At 45.2% G+C, this 20148-nt stretch overlaps 2 protein-coding genes across 3 annotated transcripts in view; one reads left to right on the forward strand and one right to left on the reverse strand.

Moving 5' to 3' along the window:
• DLG3 (discs large MAGUK scaffold protein 3) overlaps positions 1-20148 on the reverse strand; it is a 206781-nt gene that overhangs the window by 150037 nt on the left and 36596 nt on the right. The gene's annotated exons all lie outside the window — the stretch shown is intronic.
• LOC136579893 (octapeptide-repeat protein T2-like) lies at positions 7357-13763 on the forward strand. The gene is made up of 3 exons (XM_066579978.1): positions 7357-7510; positions 9839-10135; positions 13621-13763. Exons 1-3 carry the CDS (start codon positions 7357-7359, stop codon positions 13761-13763), a joined length of 594 nt encoding a protein of 197 aa, XP_066436075.1.

The following is a 20148-nucleotide window of genomic DNA, read 5'->3' on the forward strand; positions in this document are numbered from 1 at the left end:
AATGCTATTACTTTTCTGGCTAAACATAATGCTTCCCTCGGGAATATTCTGGTGTGACGTTGCTAGTTCTCCTCATCCCAAATAAACACATTTCAAGGCATGTAGGAATAGGAACTCCTAGGATCTCTGAAAGGAGACCTGTGACCTCGAATAGCTGGGCATTTCCAGATGATATGATAGAAATCAGAGTGAACACAAGAGCATCTGATACAATTTGCTGACAAGACTCTACCCATTTTCTGTAGCCTTAGGCCCAATGCACACGGATGTAATTGCACTGCGGGATCCGGAGTGAGCGTTACCCGACGCATCCCGCAGCCAATACTGCCCGTAGACATGCTTTGCAAAATGCTTTTCCATGCCCACGAGCGGAAATCAACTGTGATCTGCGTCATTGCCAGCGTGACGGCGAGTCATTCTCTGCACTGCGCATGTGCGGCGGTGCGCCAGCCGGCACATCCGCAGAGAAGAGAAAAGACTACATGACAGGTAAGCTGGGGTCACTGCCGGGGCACAGACCCTGCTTCTGCTGGGAGATCTCGCAGTCGGAATCTGACCAGGCTGTGTGCTTTCGGCCTTAGGCCCAATGTCCACGGGCTAAATAGAATTAGTAAAACCGTGTGGGTCTCCCGCATGCGTGATCCGCGCCCACAGGGAATCATTGGACACCCGCAGGTAATTAAATACCTGTGGATGTCTTTTTTTCCTGGTGCGCGGATTGCACGTGCAGAAAACTACCCGCAGCATGCTCCATTTTGTGCGGTTTTCCCGCACGGACGGCTCCTGCGGCTTCCATTGAAGCCAATAGAAGCCGTCCAGTCCCACGGCACGCCCTCAGCTGTAAATTGTGCTGTGCCGCAGGACCACAGGAAAGCAGGAGTTGAACAAAAAAGTTTGCACGGCGCATGCACGTGGCACGCTGCCGGGCAGAAAAAAGAAGGTCTGGCCGCAACGGAGGGGAGACCCGCAGCGTTCGGACAGGTGAGTATTATCTATTTCTTGGCCCCATGTCTGCGGTCAATGCGATTTTTGGTTGCGCTGTGGCAGTGACACGGACGACCAAAAATCGCATATGCTTGTGTGAAAGAGCCCTTACACAGTGGCTGTTCAAAGGAGGCTAAGGTGTTACACGTATATAAATGTCCAATCCATATACCATAGCGTTCCTACGCAGGAGTGTTCTGTAGAGAAAACAATTCTGGAAGTCTGGAGTTACACCACAAAGGTGTATCAGCCTCAATATCAGTAAATTTACTAATTGATTTAGATTGCCTCCAGATTTGTGTAGCCAATTTATGTATAGGAAACATTTTACTAGAAAGATGGAAGAACGTGGACTCCAACACGGGCCACGAACTCGCAATTTTTAGGAACTATTCTAATTGCCATTCCGAATTGGGAAGGGGATGAAGTGAATTTCATTTTTAGATATATTGTTATCTAATGTTTGTGCAATAATAATAGATTATTTATGTGAGGACTTCGCATTGCTTCCTCTTTTGCTTTGCTGACTTTTCATTGTTCTGCGTTATATTTAATAAAGCATACCTATATTTTAATTATTGATTATCTGCCTGTTTCCTTCTTGTTTTGCTGGGTCTTTAAGATGATATGGAAGGTTTGGCATTGCAATTGTTTTGGAGCTTTAGTAGGTTGAATGTTACTAATAATCTTGACAATGTTAATAATAATGCTGCCTTAGGGTGCGTTCACACGAGCGCATAAACGGCGCGTTTTTGCGCCCAATCGTATATACGTGACCATCTGAGGCGTTGGTTTCGAATGTATTCGTTCGCACGGGCGATTTTACGGCGCGTAAATACGGCAACCCGAAAAAAAAACGGAACATACGCGACCAAAATACACGCCAACGCATATTCGATGGCCGAAAAGATAGTTTGCAAAGTAGGAACAAACGATAATACGCTCTCTAGCTCTGGTCATGATCGCCGAAAAGTGTTCTTTCCGGCGATTATACGCTGCGCACGTGTGAACGTAAATACGCCTACGCTCGTGTGAATGCACCCTAAGGGCTAATTCTCACGGGTGGATTTCCGCTGCGTGATATGCGGCGTTGCCCTGCAGCTATTAGGTTCTATTGAACCTAATAGTGCAATGCTCACGGTGCAGAATTCCCCCCGTGAATTCCCCCGCACTCACCCGCGGCATGTTCTATTTGCCACGGGCGTACGCTGCGGAATTCCGCTTGCGGAGCCTGTCACAGCCGTGGGCACTAGGCTTAATGAGATTTGCAGAACTTGATAACACATACCGCTACTGCTACAGAACTTTTATAATACAAGCCTCAGCTGCTGCAGGACATCATAATTCAAACTTAAGTTGATGCAGGACATTATAATACATGCATCAGCTGCTGCAGGATCTCATAATCCATGCATCAGCTGGAGCAGATCATAATACACACATAAGGGTATCTTCATGCATTGCGGATTCCCTGCAGATTTTCTGCAGCATCTAATCTTCAGTGAACCTGCAGTAGGAAATCCACATCAAAATTTGTTTGGATACAGATTTGCTGCAGATTTCATCCCCTTCATTTCATGCAGACAAATCTATTGTGAATATCTGCACCACAAATCGACAGGTTAAGAGTTTAAAAATCGCAGCACAGGTCAATTTATGCTGCAGATTTTCTCCATAGTATGCACAATAACCAACACTCCTCCTCCCTTAGTCATCTGCATTCCCTTATCTTTGAGTCCAGACTGCCATGATGACTTCTTCCAGGCATGACTCATCTCTGCACACAAAGCTTCAGTGCTAATGCTCCCACACACTAATAATTTCCCCACTCTGTCCAACAAAAATAGTGCTCCCTTTATGGTTTCTTAGGCCTCATTCACATAGCGGTATGTGTAAAACCACCCGTGGGTTACGCTGCATTTTACCGCTGTGGGAGCCAACAATGAGCCAGCTATTGCCATGTATGGCAGCGGCAGCGCACTGTACGCTGTCATGCGCAGTGTGACTTGTGGCTTCTGTTTTTTTATGAATTCCCTGCTCTGTATTGCATATGAACAGCATCGCATAGAGAAGAATAGGGCTGTTCCTGCGTGATATGCAGTGACATAGAGCATGCTGCAATCTTTTTCATGCGTGTATATACCCGCTAATGTGAATAGATCAATGAAAATCAATGTACTTTCATTGACTCCATTCACCGCGTACTATGCATCCGAGCATCGCATACATAATATGCAGTGAAATCACAGTTGTGTAAATGAGCCCTTAGTCTAATAGTGTCTCCTTTGTGGCCCCTAACAATAATAGTGTCTCCTTTGTGGCCCCTAACAATAATATCCCATACAGTAATAGTGCCCCCATTGTGGCTCTCAACTAATAATTCCCCTTCATGCTGGGACTCCCCTTGCTATTATCCTCTGCCTCACACTTATTACCTTTTTAATGAGCTGCTGTCATACACCCAACTCTAGAATTATGTGCATCTTCTGACCTTCTCTCTGCTTTCTCTCATTCTGAGGCACCGGAGATATCAAAGCAGGTCAGAGGATGCACACAGTGCCGGCACTGGGGGCCACAATGGATGTGTGACAACAGCTTATTAAAAAGGTAATAAGTGTGGGGCAGAAGATGATGGCTAGAGGGAAACAGCAAGTCAATATCAGACCTTTTAACAAGCCTTGTAACAATGACTCATATTACTAGCTAAAGACAGAATCTTCTCCAGAAGGAAATGATAACTATGTATACACATACTTTTTCAGGGTTTTTACTCCACTTTATTTCCCTGAAACAGTCTGCCTGTGCATGGTTATCTTCTCTTTCTGGAGGTGATTCTGTCATTGGCTTATATTTCCAGTCATTGTTACAATGCTTGCTAAAAGGTCTGACATTGACTTGCAGGAATGCTGTCTTCCAGTAGGTGGCGATGTAGAGGCATTGTCCCATCTTCTCATTTGCAGGTTTCCCAGAGAAGCATGGCCTAACAAGTCTCCTCACACCTTCTAGGTGCTCTTCCTAAGGAGAAATACAAATATGCTATAGATTGTGGTACCGATCAGCACTAAATTCCGCCATATGTGGACGTACCCCTAAAGGGGTTCTCACACAACCGGATTTTAATTGGGGAATTCACAGTAAAACGCGAGCATTGAAAGGCATGTATTCTCGTATTTTCTTTCACACAAGTACGAATTGTGTATTCTGCGAGCAGAAGAAAAATCACGAAGAGAGAGAGAGAGAACGAGAGAGAGGGAGAATGGGAAAGAGAGAGAGAACGAGAGAGAGGAAGAACAGGAGAGAGAGAATGAAAGATAGAATGAGAGAGAGAGAGAATAGGATGAAATGAAAGAAAGAGAGAAAACGAAAGAGAGAATGAGAGAGGGAGTAAAAGAAAGAGAGGGAGAACGAGAAAGAGAGAGAACAAGAGAGAGAGGACGAGAGAGAAAGATGACGAGAGAGGAAGAGGACGAGAGAGGAAGAGGACGAGAGAGGGAGAATGAGAGACAATGAGAGAGAACAAAAGAAAGAATGAGAGACAAATGAAAGAGAGGGAGAATGGGAGAGAGAAAGAACAGGAGATGGAATAAGAGAGAGAATGGGATAGAACAAAAGAGAGAAAACGAGGGAGAAGAAGAGAGGGAGAATGAGAAAGAGAGAGAACAAAATAGAGAGAGAGAATGAGAAAAAGAGAGGATGAGAGAGAGAACGCGATAGAACGAGAGAGAGGGAGAAATAGAGAGCTAGGATAGGAGATTGAACACAAGAGAGAGAGAAAGAGAGAGAACAAGAGAGACAAAGAACGAGAGAGAGGGAGAGCAGGAGAGAAGGGGAGCAAAAGAGAAGAAGAACAGGAGAGAGGGAGAACGAGAGAGGATGAGAGAGAGAAAGAAAATGAGAGAGACAAAAAACGAGTGAGACAAAAAACGAGTAAGACAGAGAACAAGATAGAGGGCAAAAAAGAGAGAGTGAGAACGAGAGAAAAGAAAAATGAGAGAAAGGGAGAACGAGAGAGAGGGAGAACAGGGGAGAGGGGAGGAACGGAAAAGAGGGAGAATGGAAGAGAGGAAAATCCGGGAGAGAGGAGAAAACCGGGAGAGAGCACAAAACCGGGAGAGAGGACAAAACCGGGAGAGAGGGAGAACGGAAAAGAGAGAGAATGTGAAAGAACGGAAAAGAGAAAATGAACGAGAGAGAGAACGAAAGAGAGAAAATGAGAGTGAGAGAAAACGAGAGAGAGAGGGAGTACAAGAGATGGAAAATGAGAGAACAAGAGAGAGGATGAGAGAGGGCAAGAAAGATAGGATGAGAGAGAGGAAGAACAAGAGTGATAGAGAGATTGAGGACAAGAGAGAGAACATGAGAGAGAAAGAACAAGAGAGAGGGAGAATGAGAGACAGGAAGAACGAGAGAGAGGGAGAACGAGAGAAAGGGAGAATAAGAGAGAACGAAAGAGAGAGAGAATGAAAGAGAGAGAGAGAACGAAAGACAGGAGAGAACGAAAGAGAGAGAGAACAAAAGAGACAGAGAATGAGAGGGAGAGAGTGAGGGAGTATGAGGGAGAGTACGAGATAGGGAGACCGAGAAAGAGAGCAAGAAAGAGAGAAAACAAGAGAGAGCGGGAGTTTGAGAGAGAGAAAGAATGAGAGAGGGAGAATGAGAAAGAGTGAAGAAGAGAGAGAGGGCGAGAGAGGATGAAAGAGAAAAGTACAAGAGAGAAAAAGAACGAGAGAAAGGGAGAACAAAAGAAAGGGGCAACGAGAGAGAGGAAGAACCAGAGAGAGGGAGAACCAGAGAGAGGGAGAACCAGAGAATGGGAGAACAAGAGAGAGGGAAAACAAGAGAAAGGACGAGAAAGAGAGAATGAAAAAAAGAGAATGAGACAGAGTGAGAACAAGCTAGAGGGAGAACCAGAGAGAGACAAAGAACGAGAGAGAGAGAAAACAAGAAAGAAAGAAAATGAGAGCGAGGGAGTACAAGAGAGAAAGAAAGAGAGGGAGGACAAGAAAGACAGAGAACGAGAGAGAGAGAGATAGGAGGAGAGAGACGGCGAGAGAGAAAGAGGACGGGAGAGAAAGAGGACGGGAGAGAAAGAGGACGGGAGAGAAAGAGGACGGGAGAGAAAGAGGACGGGAGAGAAAGAGGACGAGAGAGAAAGAGGACGAGAGAGAAAGAGGACGAGAGAAAAAGAGGACGAGAGAAAAAGAGGACGAGAGAAAAAGAGGACGAGAGAAAAAGAGGACGAGAGAAAAAGAGGACGAGAGAGAAAGAGGACGAGAGAGAAAGAGGACGAGAGAGAAAGAGGACGAGAGAGAAAGAGGACGAGAGAGAAAGAGGACGAGAGAGAAAGAGGACGAGAGAGAAAGAGGACGAGAGAGAAAGAGGACGAGAGAGAGAAAGAAGACGAGAGAGAAAGAAGATGAGAGGGATGGCAAGAGAGGGAGAAAGAGAGAGGGGATGAGAGAGAGAACACAAGAGAGCGAGGACAAGAGAGAGAACACGACAGGGAAAACGAGAGAAGAATGATAAAGAGAGGATGAGAGAGCGACAGGACGAGAAAGAGAGGACAAGAGAGAGGGAGAACAAGAGAGAAAAAGAGAGGGAGGACGAGAGAGAGAACAAGAACGAGAGAGAGAACGAGAAAAAGACAGAGAACAAGAGAGACAGAGAATGAGAGAGAGGGAGTACAAGAGAGAGAGAACGAGAGAGAGAGGATGAAAGAGCAACAGGATGAAAAAGAGGATGAGAGAGAGGGAGAACAAGAGAGAAGGAGAGTGAGGACGAGAGAGAGGACGGGAGAGAGAGAGAGAACGAGAGAGAAAGAGAATGAGAGAGAGGGAGAACGAAAGAACGGGAGAGATAGAACAAGAACGAAAGAGAGAGAGAGAGAAAACAAAAAAGAGAGGAAGAATGAGAGGGTAAGTGAGAGGGAAAACGAGAGCGAGAACGAGAGCAAGAGGGACAATGAGAGAAGAACAAGAAAGAGGGAGATTGAGAGAAAGAACAAGAGAGAGAGAACAAGAGAGGGAGAACAAGAGAGGGAGAACAAGAGAGGGAGAACAAGAGAGGGAGAACAAGAGAGGAAAAACAAGAGATGGAGAATAAGAGAGGGAGAATAAGAGATTGGGAATAAGAGAGGGGGAATAAGAGAGGGGGAATAAGAGAGGGGGAACAAAGATAACGAGAGGGAGAACAAGAGAGAATGAGAGAGAGAGTAAAAGAGAAAGAAAGAGAGTGGGAGAACAAAAAAGAGTGAGGACAAGAGAGAGAGAGATATGACGAAGAGAGAGAGGACCAGAGAGCAGGAGAACGCGACAGAGGGAGAACCAGAGAGAGGGAGAACGGGACAGAGAGAGAGAACGAGAAAGAGGGAGAATGGGAGAGAGAATCGAAGAGGGAAAACAAAAGAGAGAGAACAAGAGAGAAAATGAGAGGGAGAGGGAGCACAAGAGAGAAAGAATGACAGAGAAGGAGAATGAGAGAGAACAAGAGAGGGAGAGGAAGAATGAGAAAGAACAAGAGCGAGAGAGTACAAGAGAGAGAAAGAGGATGAGAAAGACAGAGGACAAGAGAGAATGAGAGAGAGATAGAAAGAGAGAGAGAGGATGAGAGAGAGAAAGAGAATGAGACGAGAGAGAGGGAGAACAGGAGAACAGGACAGAGGGAGAATGGGAGAGAGATAGAGCAAAAGTGAGAGAACAAGAGAAAGACAGAGAGAGAATGAAAGAGAGAGAACAAAATAGAGAGAGAGAATGAAAGAGAACGAAAGAGAGAGGAGAACGAGAGACAGGGAGAACAAGAGAGGGAGAACGAGAAAGAGGGAGAACGAGAGAGAGGGAAAACGAGAGAGAGGGAGAACGAGAGAGAGGGAGAACGAGAGAGAGGGAGAACGAGAGAGAGGGAGAACGAGAAAGAGGGAGAACGAGAAAGAGGGAGAACGAGAAAGAGGGAGAACGAGAAAGAGGGAGAACAAGAGAGAGGGAGAACGTGAGAGAGAGGGAGAACGTAAGAGAGGGAGAACGTAAGAGAGGGAGAACGTGAGAGAGGGAGAACGTGAGAGAGGGAGAACGTGAGAGAGGGAGAATATAAGAGAGGGAGAATATAAGAGAGGGAGAACGAGAGAGAGGGAGAACGAGAGAGAGGGAGAACGAGAGAGAGGGAGAACGAGAGAGAGGGAGAACGAGAAAGAGGGAGAACGAGAAAGAGGGAGAACGAGAAAGAGGGAGAACGAGAAAGAGGGAGAACGAGAAAGAGGGAGAACGGGAGAGAGGGAGAACGGGAGAGAGGGAGAACGTAAGAGAGGGAGAACGTGAGAGAGAGGGAGAACGTAAGAGGGAGAACGTAAGAGAGGGAGAACGTGAGAGAGGGAGAACGTGAGAGAGGGAGAACGTGAGAGAGGGAGAATATAAGAGAGGGAGAACGTGAGAGAGGGAGAACGAGAGAGAGGGAGAATATGAGAAAGAGAAATAAGAGAGAATGAACGAGAGAGAGAGAGAATGAGAGAAATAACACGAGAGAGTGCAAGAATGACAGAGAGGGAGAACGACAGAGAGGGAGAACGAAAAAGGGAGAGCGAGAGGGAAAACGAGAGCGAGAGGGAGAACAAGAGCGAGCGGAAGAACGAGAAAGAACAAGAGAGGGAAAATAAAGGGAAAAAAAGAGGGAGAACGAGAGAGAGAGAACAAGAGAGACAACGAGAGAGAACAAAAACAAGATAGAGAATGAGAGAGAGAAAAGGAAGAGAGAAAACGCGAGAAAGAGAGAGGGATAACGAGAGAGAGGGACAACAAGAAAGAGGCACAATGAGAGAGAGGGAGAATGAGAGAGAGAGAATGAGAAAAAGATCAAGAGAGAAAACAGAAGAGAAAATGGGTGTGAGAGAGAAAACAAAAGAATAAGAGAGAGGGATAATGAAAGAGAGAGGGAGACCGTGAGAGGGAGAACGAGAGAGAGGGAGAGAATGGGAGAGAGAGCGGGAGAACAAGAAAAAGGGAGAGCAAGAGAGAGGGAGAATATGAGAAAGAGAAAACGAGAGAGAATGAAAGGGATAACGAGAGAAATAACACGAGAGAGAGAGGAAGAGAGAGAGGGACAGGACAAGTAAGAGAGGACGAGAGAGAGGGATAACAAGAGAGAGGGAAAATGAGAGAGAGGGATAATGAAAGAGAGAGACAACAAGAGAGAGGGAGAACGAGAGAGAGAATGGGAGAGAGAGAGGGAGAATGAGAAAAAGGGAGAGCGAGAGAGAGGGAGAATATGAGAAAGAGAAGACAAGAGAGAGAATGAAAGAAAGAACGAGAGAAATAACACGAGAGAGACAGGACAAGTAAGAGAGGACGAGAGAGAGGAAGAACAAGAGAGAGGGAGAACAAAAGAGAAGAAGAGTGAGGACGAGAGAGAGGGAGAATGAGACAGAGAGAGAGAGAAGGAGAAAGAGGGAGAACGGGAGAGAGAATGAAAGAGGAAAAACAAAAGAGAGAGAACAAGAGAGCAAAAGAGAGAGGGAGTACAAGAGAGAGAAAGAATGACAGAGAAGGAGAATGAGCGAAAACAAGAAAGGGAGAAGAAGAGAAGAAGAACGAGAAAGAACAAGAGTGAGAGAGCATGAGAGAGAGAGGGGAGGTGAGAGAAAGAGGATGAGAAAGACAGAGGACGAGAGAGAAGGAGAGAGAGAAAGAAAGAGAGGACGAGAGAGAAAGAGAATGAGAGAGGGAGAACGAGAGAGGGGGAGAACAGGAGAATGGGAGAGAAGGAGAACGGGAGAGAGATAGAACGAGAGAGAGAATGAAAAAGAGAGCGAACAAAAGTGAGAGAACAAGAGAAAGAGAGAGAATGAAAGAGAGAACAAAATAGAGAGAGAATGAAAGAGAGAGGGAGAATGAGAGAGAGGGAAAACGAGAGAGAGAGGGAGAACGAGAGAGAGGGAAAACGAGAGAGAGGGAGAACGAGGGAGAGGGAGAACGAGAAAGAGGGAGAACAAGAAAGAGGGAGAACGAGAAAGAGGGAGAACAAGAAAGAGGGAGAACAAGAAAGAGGGAGAACAAGAAAGAGGGAGAACAAGAAAGAGGGAGAACAAGAGAGAGGGAGAACAAGAGAGAGGGAGAACGGGAGAGAGGGAGAACGGGAGAGAGGGAGAATGAGAGAGAGGGAGAACGTAAGAAAGGGAGAACATGAGAGAGGGAGAATGTAAGAGGGAGAACGAGAGAGAGGGAGAATATGAGAAAGAGAAAACAAGAGAGAATGAATGAGAGAGAGAGAGAGAGAATGAGAGAAATAACACGAAAGAGAGCAAGAACGACTGAGAGAGAGAACGACAGAGAGGGAGAACGAAAAAGAGAGAGGGAGAACGAGGGAGAGCGAGAGCGAGCGGAAGAACGAGAAAGAACAAGAGAGGGAAAATAAAGGAAAAAAAAGAGAGGGAGAACAAGAGAGAGAGAACAAGAGAGACAACGAGAGAGAACAAAAACAAGATAGAGAATGAGAGAGAGAAAAGGAAGAGAGAAAACACGAGAAAGAGAGAGGGATAACGAGAGAGAGGGACAAGAAGAAAGAGACACAATGAGAGAGAGGGAGAATGAGAGAGAGAGAATGAGAAAAAGAACAAGAGAAAACAGAAGAGAAAATGGGTGAGAGAGAGAAAACAAAAGAATAAGAGACAGTGATAATGAAAGAGAGAGATAACGAGAGAGAGGGAGAACGAGAGAGAGGGAGAGAATGGGAGAGAGAGCGGGAGAACAAGAAAAAGGGAGAGCAAGAGAGAGGGAGAATATGAGAAAGAGAAAACAAGAGAGAGAATGAAAGAGATAACGAGAGAAATAACACGAGAGAGAGAGGAAGAGAGAGAGAGACAGGACAAGTAAGAGAGGACGAGAGAGAGGGATAACAAGAGAGAGGGAAAACGAGAGAGAGGGATAATGAAAGACAGAGACAACAAGAGAGAGGGAGAACGAGAGAGAGAGAATGGGAGAGAGAGAGGGAGAATGAGAAAAAGGGAGAGCGAGAGAGAGGGAGAATATGAGAAAGAGAAGACAAGAGAGAGAATGAAAGAGAGAACGAGAGAAATAACACGAGAGAGAGAGGAAGAGAGAGACAGGACAAGTAAGAGAGGGCGAGAGAGAGGAAGAACAAGAGAGAGGGAGAACAAAAGAGAAGAAGAGTGAGGACGAGAGAGAGAGGGAGAATGAGACAGAGAGAGAGAGAAGGAGAAAGAGGGAGAACGGGAGAGAGAATGAAAGAGGAAAAACAAAAGAGAGAACAAGAGAGCAAAAGAGAGAGAGAGAGGGAGTACAAGAGAGAGAAAGAATGACAGAGAAGGAGAATGAGAGAAAACAAGAAAGGGAGAAGAAGAGAAGAAGAACGAGAAAGAACAAGAGTGAGAGAGCATGAGAGAGAGAGGGGTGGTGAGAGAAAGAGGATGAGAAAGACAGAGGACGAGAGAGAAGGAGAGAGAGAAAGAAAGAGAGGACGAGAGAGAAAGAGAATGAGAGAGGGAGAACGAGAGAGGGGGAGAACAGGAGAATGGGAGAGAAGGAGAATGGGAGAGAGATAGAACGAGAGAGAGAATGAAAAAGAGAGCGAACAAAAGTGAGAGAACAAGAGAAAGAGAGAGAATGAAAGAGAGAACAAAATAGAGAGAGAATGAAAGAGAGAGGGAGAATGAGAGAGAGGGAGAACGAGAGAGAGGGAGAACGAGAGAGTGGGAGAACGTGAGAGAGGGAGAACGAGAGAGAGGGAGAATGAGAGAGAGGGAGAACGTGAGAGAGAGAGAACGAGAGAGAGAGGGAGAACGTGAGAGAGGGAGAACGAGAGAGAGGGAGAACGAGAGAACGAGAAAAAGGGAGAGTGAGAGAAAGGGAGAAAGAGAGAGGGAGAATATAAGAAAGAGAAAACAAGAGAGAGAATGAATGAGAGAGAGAAAACGAGAGAGAGACAGGACAAGTAAGAGAGGACGAGAGAGAGGAAGAACAAGAGAGAGGGAGAACAAAAGAGAAGAAGAGTGAGCACGAGAGAGAGAGAAAGAGAACGAGAGAAAGGGAGAACGACAGAGAGGGAGAACGAGACAGAGGGAGAATGAGACAGAGGGAGAATGAGGGAGAACCAGAGAAAGGGAGAACCAGAGAGAGAGGGAGAACGAAGGAGAGTAAGAGGTAGAATGAGAGAGAGCGAGAGGGAGTATGAGAGCGAGAGGGAGAACGAGAGGGTGAATGAGAGTGAGAGGCAGAACGAGAGGGAGAACGAGAGCAAGAGGGAGAACGAGAGGGAGAGGGAGAACGAGAGCGAGAGGGAGAATGTGAGAGAACAAGAGAGGGAAAACGAGGGAGAAAAAAAGAGAGGGAGAACGAGAGAGAGAACAAGAGAGACAATGAGAGAGAGAGAACAAAAACAAGATAGAGAATGAGAGACAGGCAGAATGCAAAAGAGAATGAGAAAGAGAATGGGAGAGAGAGAATAAGAGAGAAAAGGAAGAGAGAAAACGAGAGAAAAAGTATGAGAGCGAGAGGGAGAATGAGAGGGTGAATGAGAGCGAGAGGGATAACGAGAGAGAAGGAGAACGAGAAAGAGGCCCAATGAGAGAGAGAGAATGAGAAAGAGGGATAATGAAAGAGAGGGATAACCAGAGAGAGTGATAACGAGAGAGAGGGAGAGAACGGGAGAGAGAGAAGGAGAACGGGAAAGAGAGAGGGAGAATGAGAGAGGGGGGAACGAGAGATTGGGAGAACGAGAGAGGGGGAACAACAGAGAGGGAGAATGAGAGAGAGGGAAAACGAGAGCGAGAGGGAAAACAAGAGCGAGAGGGAAAACAAGAGTGAGAGGGAAAACGAGAGCGAGAGGGAAAATGAGAGCGAGAGGGTGAACGAGAGAGCGAGAGGGAGAACAAGAGAGGAAGAATGAAGGAGAAAATAAGAGGGATAACGAGAGAGCGAACGAGAGAGAGAGAACAAAAACAAGATAGAGAATGAGACAGAGAGAAAATGAAAAAGAGAAAGAGAGAGAGAATGAGAGAGACGATAATGAGAAAGAGAGAATAAGAGAGAGAAGGGGGAGAGAGATAAAATGAGAGAGAGAGAGGGAGAACGAGAAAGAGGCAGAATGAGAGAGAGAGAACGAGAGAGAGAGAGAGAACAAAAGAGAAAATGGGGTAGAGAGAGAAAACAAGAGAAAGAGAACTGGCAAGAGGGAGGCAGAATGAGAGAGGGAAAAAGAACAGGAGAGAGAGCGAGAACGAGAGAGCGCCAACGAGAGAGCACGAACAATAGAGCGCGAACAAGAGGGAAAATGAGAGAGAACGGGGAGAGGGAAAACGAGAGCATAAAAGAGAGGCAGAACGAGAGGAAGGGAGAACGAGAAAGAGGCAGAACGAGAAAGAGAAAACAAGATAGGGAGAGAACGAGAGAGAGAACAAGAGAAAGGAAGAGAACGGGAGAAAGAAAGAGAATGGGAGAGAGACAGAGAACAGGAAATAGAGGGAGAACGGGAGACAGAGAATGAGAGACGGAGAATGAGAAAGAGGGAGAGAGAATGAGAACGAGAGAGAGAAAGAATGAGAGAGACAGAGACAAAAGCGACAGAGAACGAAAGAGACAGAATGAAAGAGACACAGAACGAAAGAGACCGAGAATGAGAGAGAAGGAGAATAAGAGAGCGGCAGAAAAAGAGAGAAGGAGAACGAGAGAGAGAGGGAGAACGAGAGAAAGGGAGAACGTGAGAGAGAGAGAGCGGGAGAAAGAGAACGAAAGATAGAACAAGAGCTAGAAAGAGAGGGAGAACAAGAGAGAAAATGACAGACCGAAAAAGGGATAGGATGAGAGAGGGAGAGAGAGTGGGGATGAGAGAGAACGAGAGCGAGAGAAAGAGAACAAGAGAGAAAGAACGAGAGAGACAGTGGTTCTGACAGGTATACAAATTAACATTTAACCTTCCTAATTTTCATGTCATGGAGTTTTTCACTTCAAGGAATACATGATGGGGAATGTGGGTGCTTAGTAGAGCAGATGCTCTCTCTTTTTTCCCTCTATTACAGCATCTCACAGATTCCTTCAAATTAACCCCTTAGTGATACCCTTAAGGGGCCAGCGTGTACCCAGATTTTCCATTCCAGGCCAATTCAAGTAGCTCTTTTGCTATTTCACGCACCCTCTCCCTCTGTTGGGAACCTGAGCAAAAGGTTTCATATGGTTTTACAAAGGCGATTCTATATTTCAATTCCTGGTTTGTCCTTTGCGTGACTCACCCAACTTTCCTGTCTTTTCCAATCCTGACCTCGCTTGTACTCTAACCAAGTTACACCTGCGTGCTCCCTGCTTAAACCTTTGCTCTGTCTTATAATTATGCAAGTATTGCGCCCGTCCTAATTTCAGCTTTGTATATTGACCACCTCTCTATCTACTCCTCCACACTACAGGTCTGCATCAGCTGTCACAGAATGGAGACTATTCTTGGGGTAATGGCCTGGCAGTCCCTGCAGCGAAGATCAGATCCCAATTAGAGGGGTTAAAGGGTGAAAACCAGAGGACTACAGGTGCAGCCATCAGGAGAAATACTAAGCTGAGAACAGGGTCAGCTAAAATAGCTTTGCAGAGCGAAAACGAAACAATTCTCATATCTTGTAAACTGCTTATATCAGGGATAGCTTTATTCACACTTGTGTTTTCAGTTGTAAAAGACTTAACACTTAAAAACAGACATGAATTAATAAATTGAAAGTCAGAGTAATAGTCAAATCTTGGTAAATACGTTTGTATTATCTCCAAAGATAGGCCCATTTCAGATAGTCCTAATACAGCTGCAAATATCGGTTCATATTATTGCCATATTACATGAGAGTCTCCCTGGTCTTACTGAAATTAAATCACTGTGGAATTGTTTGGTGGTCCAAATTAAGTTGAATGGAACCATAGACCAATTGCACATGACTGTATATCTTTGCATGCACAATATCATTGTGCAATGTATTTCTAATCATGAATCATTGAACATTCGTATTGTATTTGCACCTTTGTGTAAAAATTCTTAATGAGATATACTTTAGTGTTTAGTGCTTGCAAAACAGATAAATTAGCACAATGACTTCAAGTACATTTATTGGATCATCTGAATGGCCCCGTAGATCAACACTGGCTTTGCCATATGGGCCATATATATACAGACTTGTAATGCATATTGGTTGCCACTTTTTGTATGAGATTCTTAGCAAATGATGGTAAAACTGTGACTGTTATTGATTGAACTTGCTATTAAAATTACAAAGTGACACTTTATCATTAGTTACTGAGAATAAGTGGCAACCAATATGCTTATACCTAACGTGGAATAATGCCTCTACAATGCCACCTATTGGAAGGTAGCAGCAATATGAGTCAATGTCCGACCTTTTAACAGACCTTGCAACATGACTAGGAATGTTAGCCAAACCAGAATACTCTTGTACAGACAGCTATTTCAGGATTCTTGCCCCTCTTCAGTGTACAATAGGGTAAAGGTAGGTTGGCTAGATGAGAGGCCATCAATGTGAGTCTAGGAAGAATGGGGGTGTTTCTACTGGTTGAGAGCACCACCATGAGGGTGTATGGAGTCTTATAGGCCATGAAATGCTCCCTTGCAGGGCTAAATAAGCTTGATTCTATAGCAGGCCTGGGAGTATTCACTAGGCGCAGGCTGACATGGCAACCATCGTCGATGGCATTATGGAGGTGCCCAACCTCCTATCTTCCGGTAGATGCCGCCATCAGCATTGAGCAAGGGTTAAAAGGCCACGATCAGCACTAGTTCCAGTTATGGCCATTGCTGGTAGAGATCATTTCTTTTAAAGGGAACCTGTGACCATTTTTACACCTATAAACTCTCTGTACTGATAAAATGAGCATTTACATGGTTACTTTGCTGAGCACACCTATAAAATCAAAGGTTTTCATTTTCGCGCACTGCATGCAAATTATCAATAAGTTGTCCGGTGGGCATGCCAGACCATCCATGGTGGGCTGGCTGGAGCATCTCTGGAGTCCTGCATGCCTCGTCAAACATCACTTCACTGGGACATTCTCACGTCATTGCCGCCTCGGTCTACATCTAGCGCATGTGTTGCAGGCAGCATATTTGGCGCATGCGCATTTCATCTGTCTCCTGTGGTGGACAGATTCAGAAAATCAACTGTGTATGCACCGATCGCATTGCTCACAGTTTGCTCATTCGCGGGTGGTCACGTTAAACACAAAAATAAATTATTTATTGATTTTTTTAAACAGGATCATTCAGTTCTTTGCACCAGTGAATGACTGAATGACCAGTGTTTAAACCGAACGATTAGCGAACGAACCAGCAATAATTTTGTCTAAAGTGCGTTAAGGCCTCTATTGGAAGCTCCAGCGCCTCAGATCCCTTCTACTACAGGCCTGTTGCACTTGTCACATAGCAGGTTATGGTTCAGAATATTGTCATGGGCACAGGATGTTTTGCCTTGAAGTAATACCTTTTATGCCGCTATTACACGGTAAGAGAATCCCACAATTCTCGTCTGTCAGAGCGAGCGAGCTGGTGACGTCATCATGTTTAGACTGCACGACTCTCATTTACCAATCCCTCAGCGTTTTACATTCCTATGTGAAAACTGAATGATCAGCGTTTAACCCGTTCCAATCCAATTTGTATCCTGGTATTCCTAGGGGGCTTACTCTTTTTCTGCCGTTATACAACGGCGCTATCTGCTGGCTAAAGCCAGTACTGCATGAGGTGACACGTTAGATAGGCTCCGACAGCAGAGAGGCTGGCAATATACAGTAAGAGAACCCCGACGGACGTCTTACAACATCGGAGCTGTACAGCCCTAAATCATAATGTCTTCAGACGTCAGACAGTGGATTGGAAAGGGTTAAACTGCACGAGCCGCCGCTGATTTTTATGCCACCTGAAACTGAAGACGAGCGAGAACCTCACGATTCTTGTTCACCGTCCAATCGTTGGCTGCATTTAAACCACGACTGTCAATAGGACTTTCCAATGTTAAAAATGCATCGCACAAAAATTGCAAGTTTGTGCTTTGCGGTTTATGTACGATGCGCTTTTTTTAACATTAGAAAGTCCTATTGAGATTTGTGTAAAAAAAGGCAGCGATATCGCGATCGCAAGTGTGAAGGCACCCTAATTGTTCAGTTTTGCTCGTTTGAACGATTTTCTGAACAGTAATAGTTCAGTCTAAACACAGCTTAAGGCCTCCCAAACACAGCTGCTTTTTCCCACGATTAGAGCGGCGTTTTCAGCGCCGTGCTAATCGCGGTATAACGCTCTTATTGCTTTTAATGGAACCGCTGGATTGCAACGCTTTCCAGCGCTGCAATTTTCAAGCGGGGTTTTTTATATTTTGCACGTTTAGCGCACCTCATTAATGAAGAGGTATGCCAAACTCCGCTGTCAACCGTGGACGACAGTGAAAGTAAAATCGCGGCGCTTTGCCGAATGCCTGTGTGCGGGAGGCCTTAGTTAGGGGTGTTATCCCCTCAACCCTCAGTAAAGCTTTTTAATTAGGTCGATGACACACTGCTGTATCTTGGCCTCCATTTTGCACCCATAAGACGGAAGTGCGCCCTGGCCTGACCGCGGGTCTCGTGACCCAAATCCCAAGCTTCATACATTCCTATGACGGCCTACGCCTACTTTGTGTTCAGACGTCTCCTATGCCTTTTAGTCTTCTAATCTTCATCCGTTATTTCTCCCTCATTTCTCTACCAGGCGGAAAAGGAAAACGGGCAGTCAAGCACAGCCTCCGCCATTTTCCTATAGACACCCTGCGAGCTGCTGGCATTCGCCACTGACTCGTTTCTAATACTGTAAAGAAAGCCGGGCACAGATGACCAAATGTGGCCCTTATTACCAGCGGCGATGACAAGACTGTCCCCACTTAATGGGTCACGATAACACCACAGGATTACTGCGAATGTATACAATCCGCCCGTACATCGGCGTGCTGTTGTGGTATATTGTGTGCCCAATCACTAACTCATCTCTCCTACACCTGTGAATAAAGTGTGGTGCTAGTATGATGAGTCTGCCATGATGCATAAACTAGTGACTGAATGCAGAAGATGGCACTGGGAGCTAGATCTTTAATGTATATAGGTACTACACCACAGACTATGTCGGCGCTACATCAATGGATGATTAAAAAAAAAAAGGAGTCCGGCGTACGGCAAGGAAGAGAGAGAATTAAAAGGAAAAAGGAAGCGAGGGAGTGAGAGCCATGGTGGTGGGGTGGGAGTGTGCAGATTCTGGTACATGGTGATCTGTGCAGGAGGAGGAGGTTTCCATGGTAACTAAATTCCTACTCCTTCCTCCTTCCCCAAGATCATTAACTCTTACGCTGCCAGTAACCTGCCTCAAGGGAATCACCAGCTGTCAGGCAGCTTACGAGCACACAGGGCCACTCTGCATATGAGTGTATATATGTATGTGTGCTCTATAGCAGAATATTATATATATATTATCTATATATATATAAATCTCCGCACACACGTTTTGTTCTACTTTTGTATATCCAGTTACCTGTCACAGCAGCGTTGATTCCTTTTGTCCTGGTGCGGCGCCGCTAATTTCTATTGGCATAAAACCCCTTCGAAAACCAGCGTTCATCTACTAAATATAAAAATGTATACACCGCAGTGAGAACATACGTCCATTTCTTGTGCGCTACACACATGCTTCCGCTCGCCCTAATACCTCATACCCACCCACGCCAAAATGTCTATATGTCCCCATTATACAAAGGCAAGAAAAAAAAGGAGCGTTCTAGAGGTGCCCTACAAGACACAGAAGACCTCCATACAAATCTCTTTTTTTCCCCCCACTAGTATTTCTTCCATACAGCCTCCATTTTACAGCACTCAGATTACTCCGTCCATTTTCTGAACAGACTGTGACTGTAATGCAGGCAAACATAAACTCCCCCAACCTCGGCCAGCCTCCATGAATGAAACCTATAGGAAACTATACAATTAGCCACCTTCCATGGTGAAGGGAAATAGGAACGGAGAGGTTTATAAAAAGGGTGGCGGTAAAGATGGACATTCCTGTCAGCGTCTCTAAACAGTATCGATGGAGGTCAAAGAAACAAAGCCTTGAGACGCCACAGGAGGAGGCAGAGATGGGATGGCCGGTCGGCGCTCTGCCTGTGCGAGTCTCTCTGCCTTTTCAGTCAAGCTACCTGAAGTAAAAGGGGCGCACCTGTTGAGGAGTCGTCCTCCTTGTTGTTAGTGCAGTCGGCCGTCTCGTATATGTAGGATGGTGGGGGTCCAAGAGCCGCTTCCCCTTGGGGACATCTTCATTCACCATTTCTCACCGTGAAGTAAATTGGACCGAGCAGATATTACAGATTATTCCCGTTCATTCGTTAAGCTCGTCCCATAAAATACCGTCTGATGCTCAACTTTTCCACACAACACTTTCTTCCCAGATTTTTCCCCTATAGTGCCATCCATACAAACACACAATCTCCCCATTACAGGCCCGTTAAAGCCTACCCCCCCCCCCAATATTCTAAATAATTGATTTATCGTTATTACGGCACCTGCAGAGTAGAGCGTTCAAAGCCCCGAGGAAACGCATATGTGCATCCACCCACACAATGTGCAAAGCTTCACATACGTGAATAATACATATATATACGTGTGCCATTTTGGATGCAGAAAACACCCCGAAAAGGTCCAAAATCAGATTACGTAACTATAGTATACACAAGGATTCGTTAACTTCTCCTATTATATAACCATATTTTATAAAACCAGAAACCGTGACATCCACCCACACCTAGGCGTGCGTTACACAATCTAGTAGCACTCTACATGTTATATAATGGGACATGGCAGTCTTATCCCCGCATGTTATGCCTTAATGTATGGAAGGCTATGGACACATTGTATCTTTCGAGATTAGTAACATTTTTTTTTCTTTACCCGACACATTTTTAGCTTGAGAGAAGAAAATATATATTGATACAATATCAGAACATCAATGGACGTTTAGCACGTAGGTGGAGGATGCAGTAGGCTCTATATGGATAGATGATTCAACCAATGCCAGTTATGATAAGTAGGTTGATAATAAGTCTGGTTTAATTGCGATAAAATTTGGTAAATTAATCGTGCACACGTTAAAAAAAAATTTTTTTTAATGATTTCTAAG

This window comes from Eleutherodactylus coqui, chromosome 10 (genome assembly GCF_035609145.1).
Source record: "Eleutherodactylus coqui strain aEleCoq1 chromosome 10, aEleCoq1.hap1, whole genome shotgun sequence".
NCBI lineage: Eukaryota > Metazoa > Chordata > Amphibia > Anura > Eleutherodactylidae > Eleutherodactylus > Eleutherodactylus coqui.

Bases quoted from the DNA above. Each gene is read 5' to 3' on its own strand.
- LOC136579893 (XM_066579978.1), top strand. From the start codon at position 7,357: ATGGGAGAGAGAATCGAAGAGGGAAAACAAAAGAGAGAGAACAAGAGA. The intron at 7,511-9,838 runs GTACAAGAGAGA...CAAAATAGAGAG, and splicing joins GAAAGAACAAGAGCGAGAGA to AGAATGAAAGAGAGAGGGAG. The intron at 10,136-13,620 runs GTAAGAAAGGGA...AAGGAGAATAAG, and splicing joins GAATGAGAGAGAGGGAGAAC to AGAGCGGCAGAAAAAGAGAG.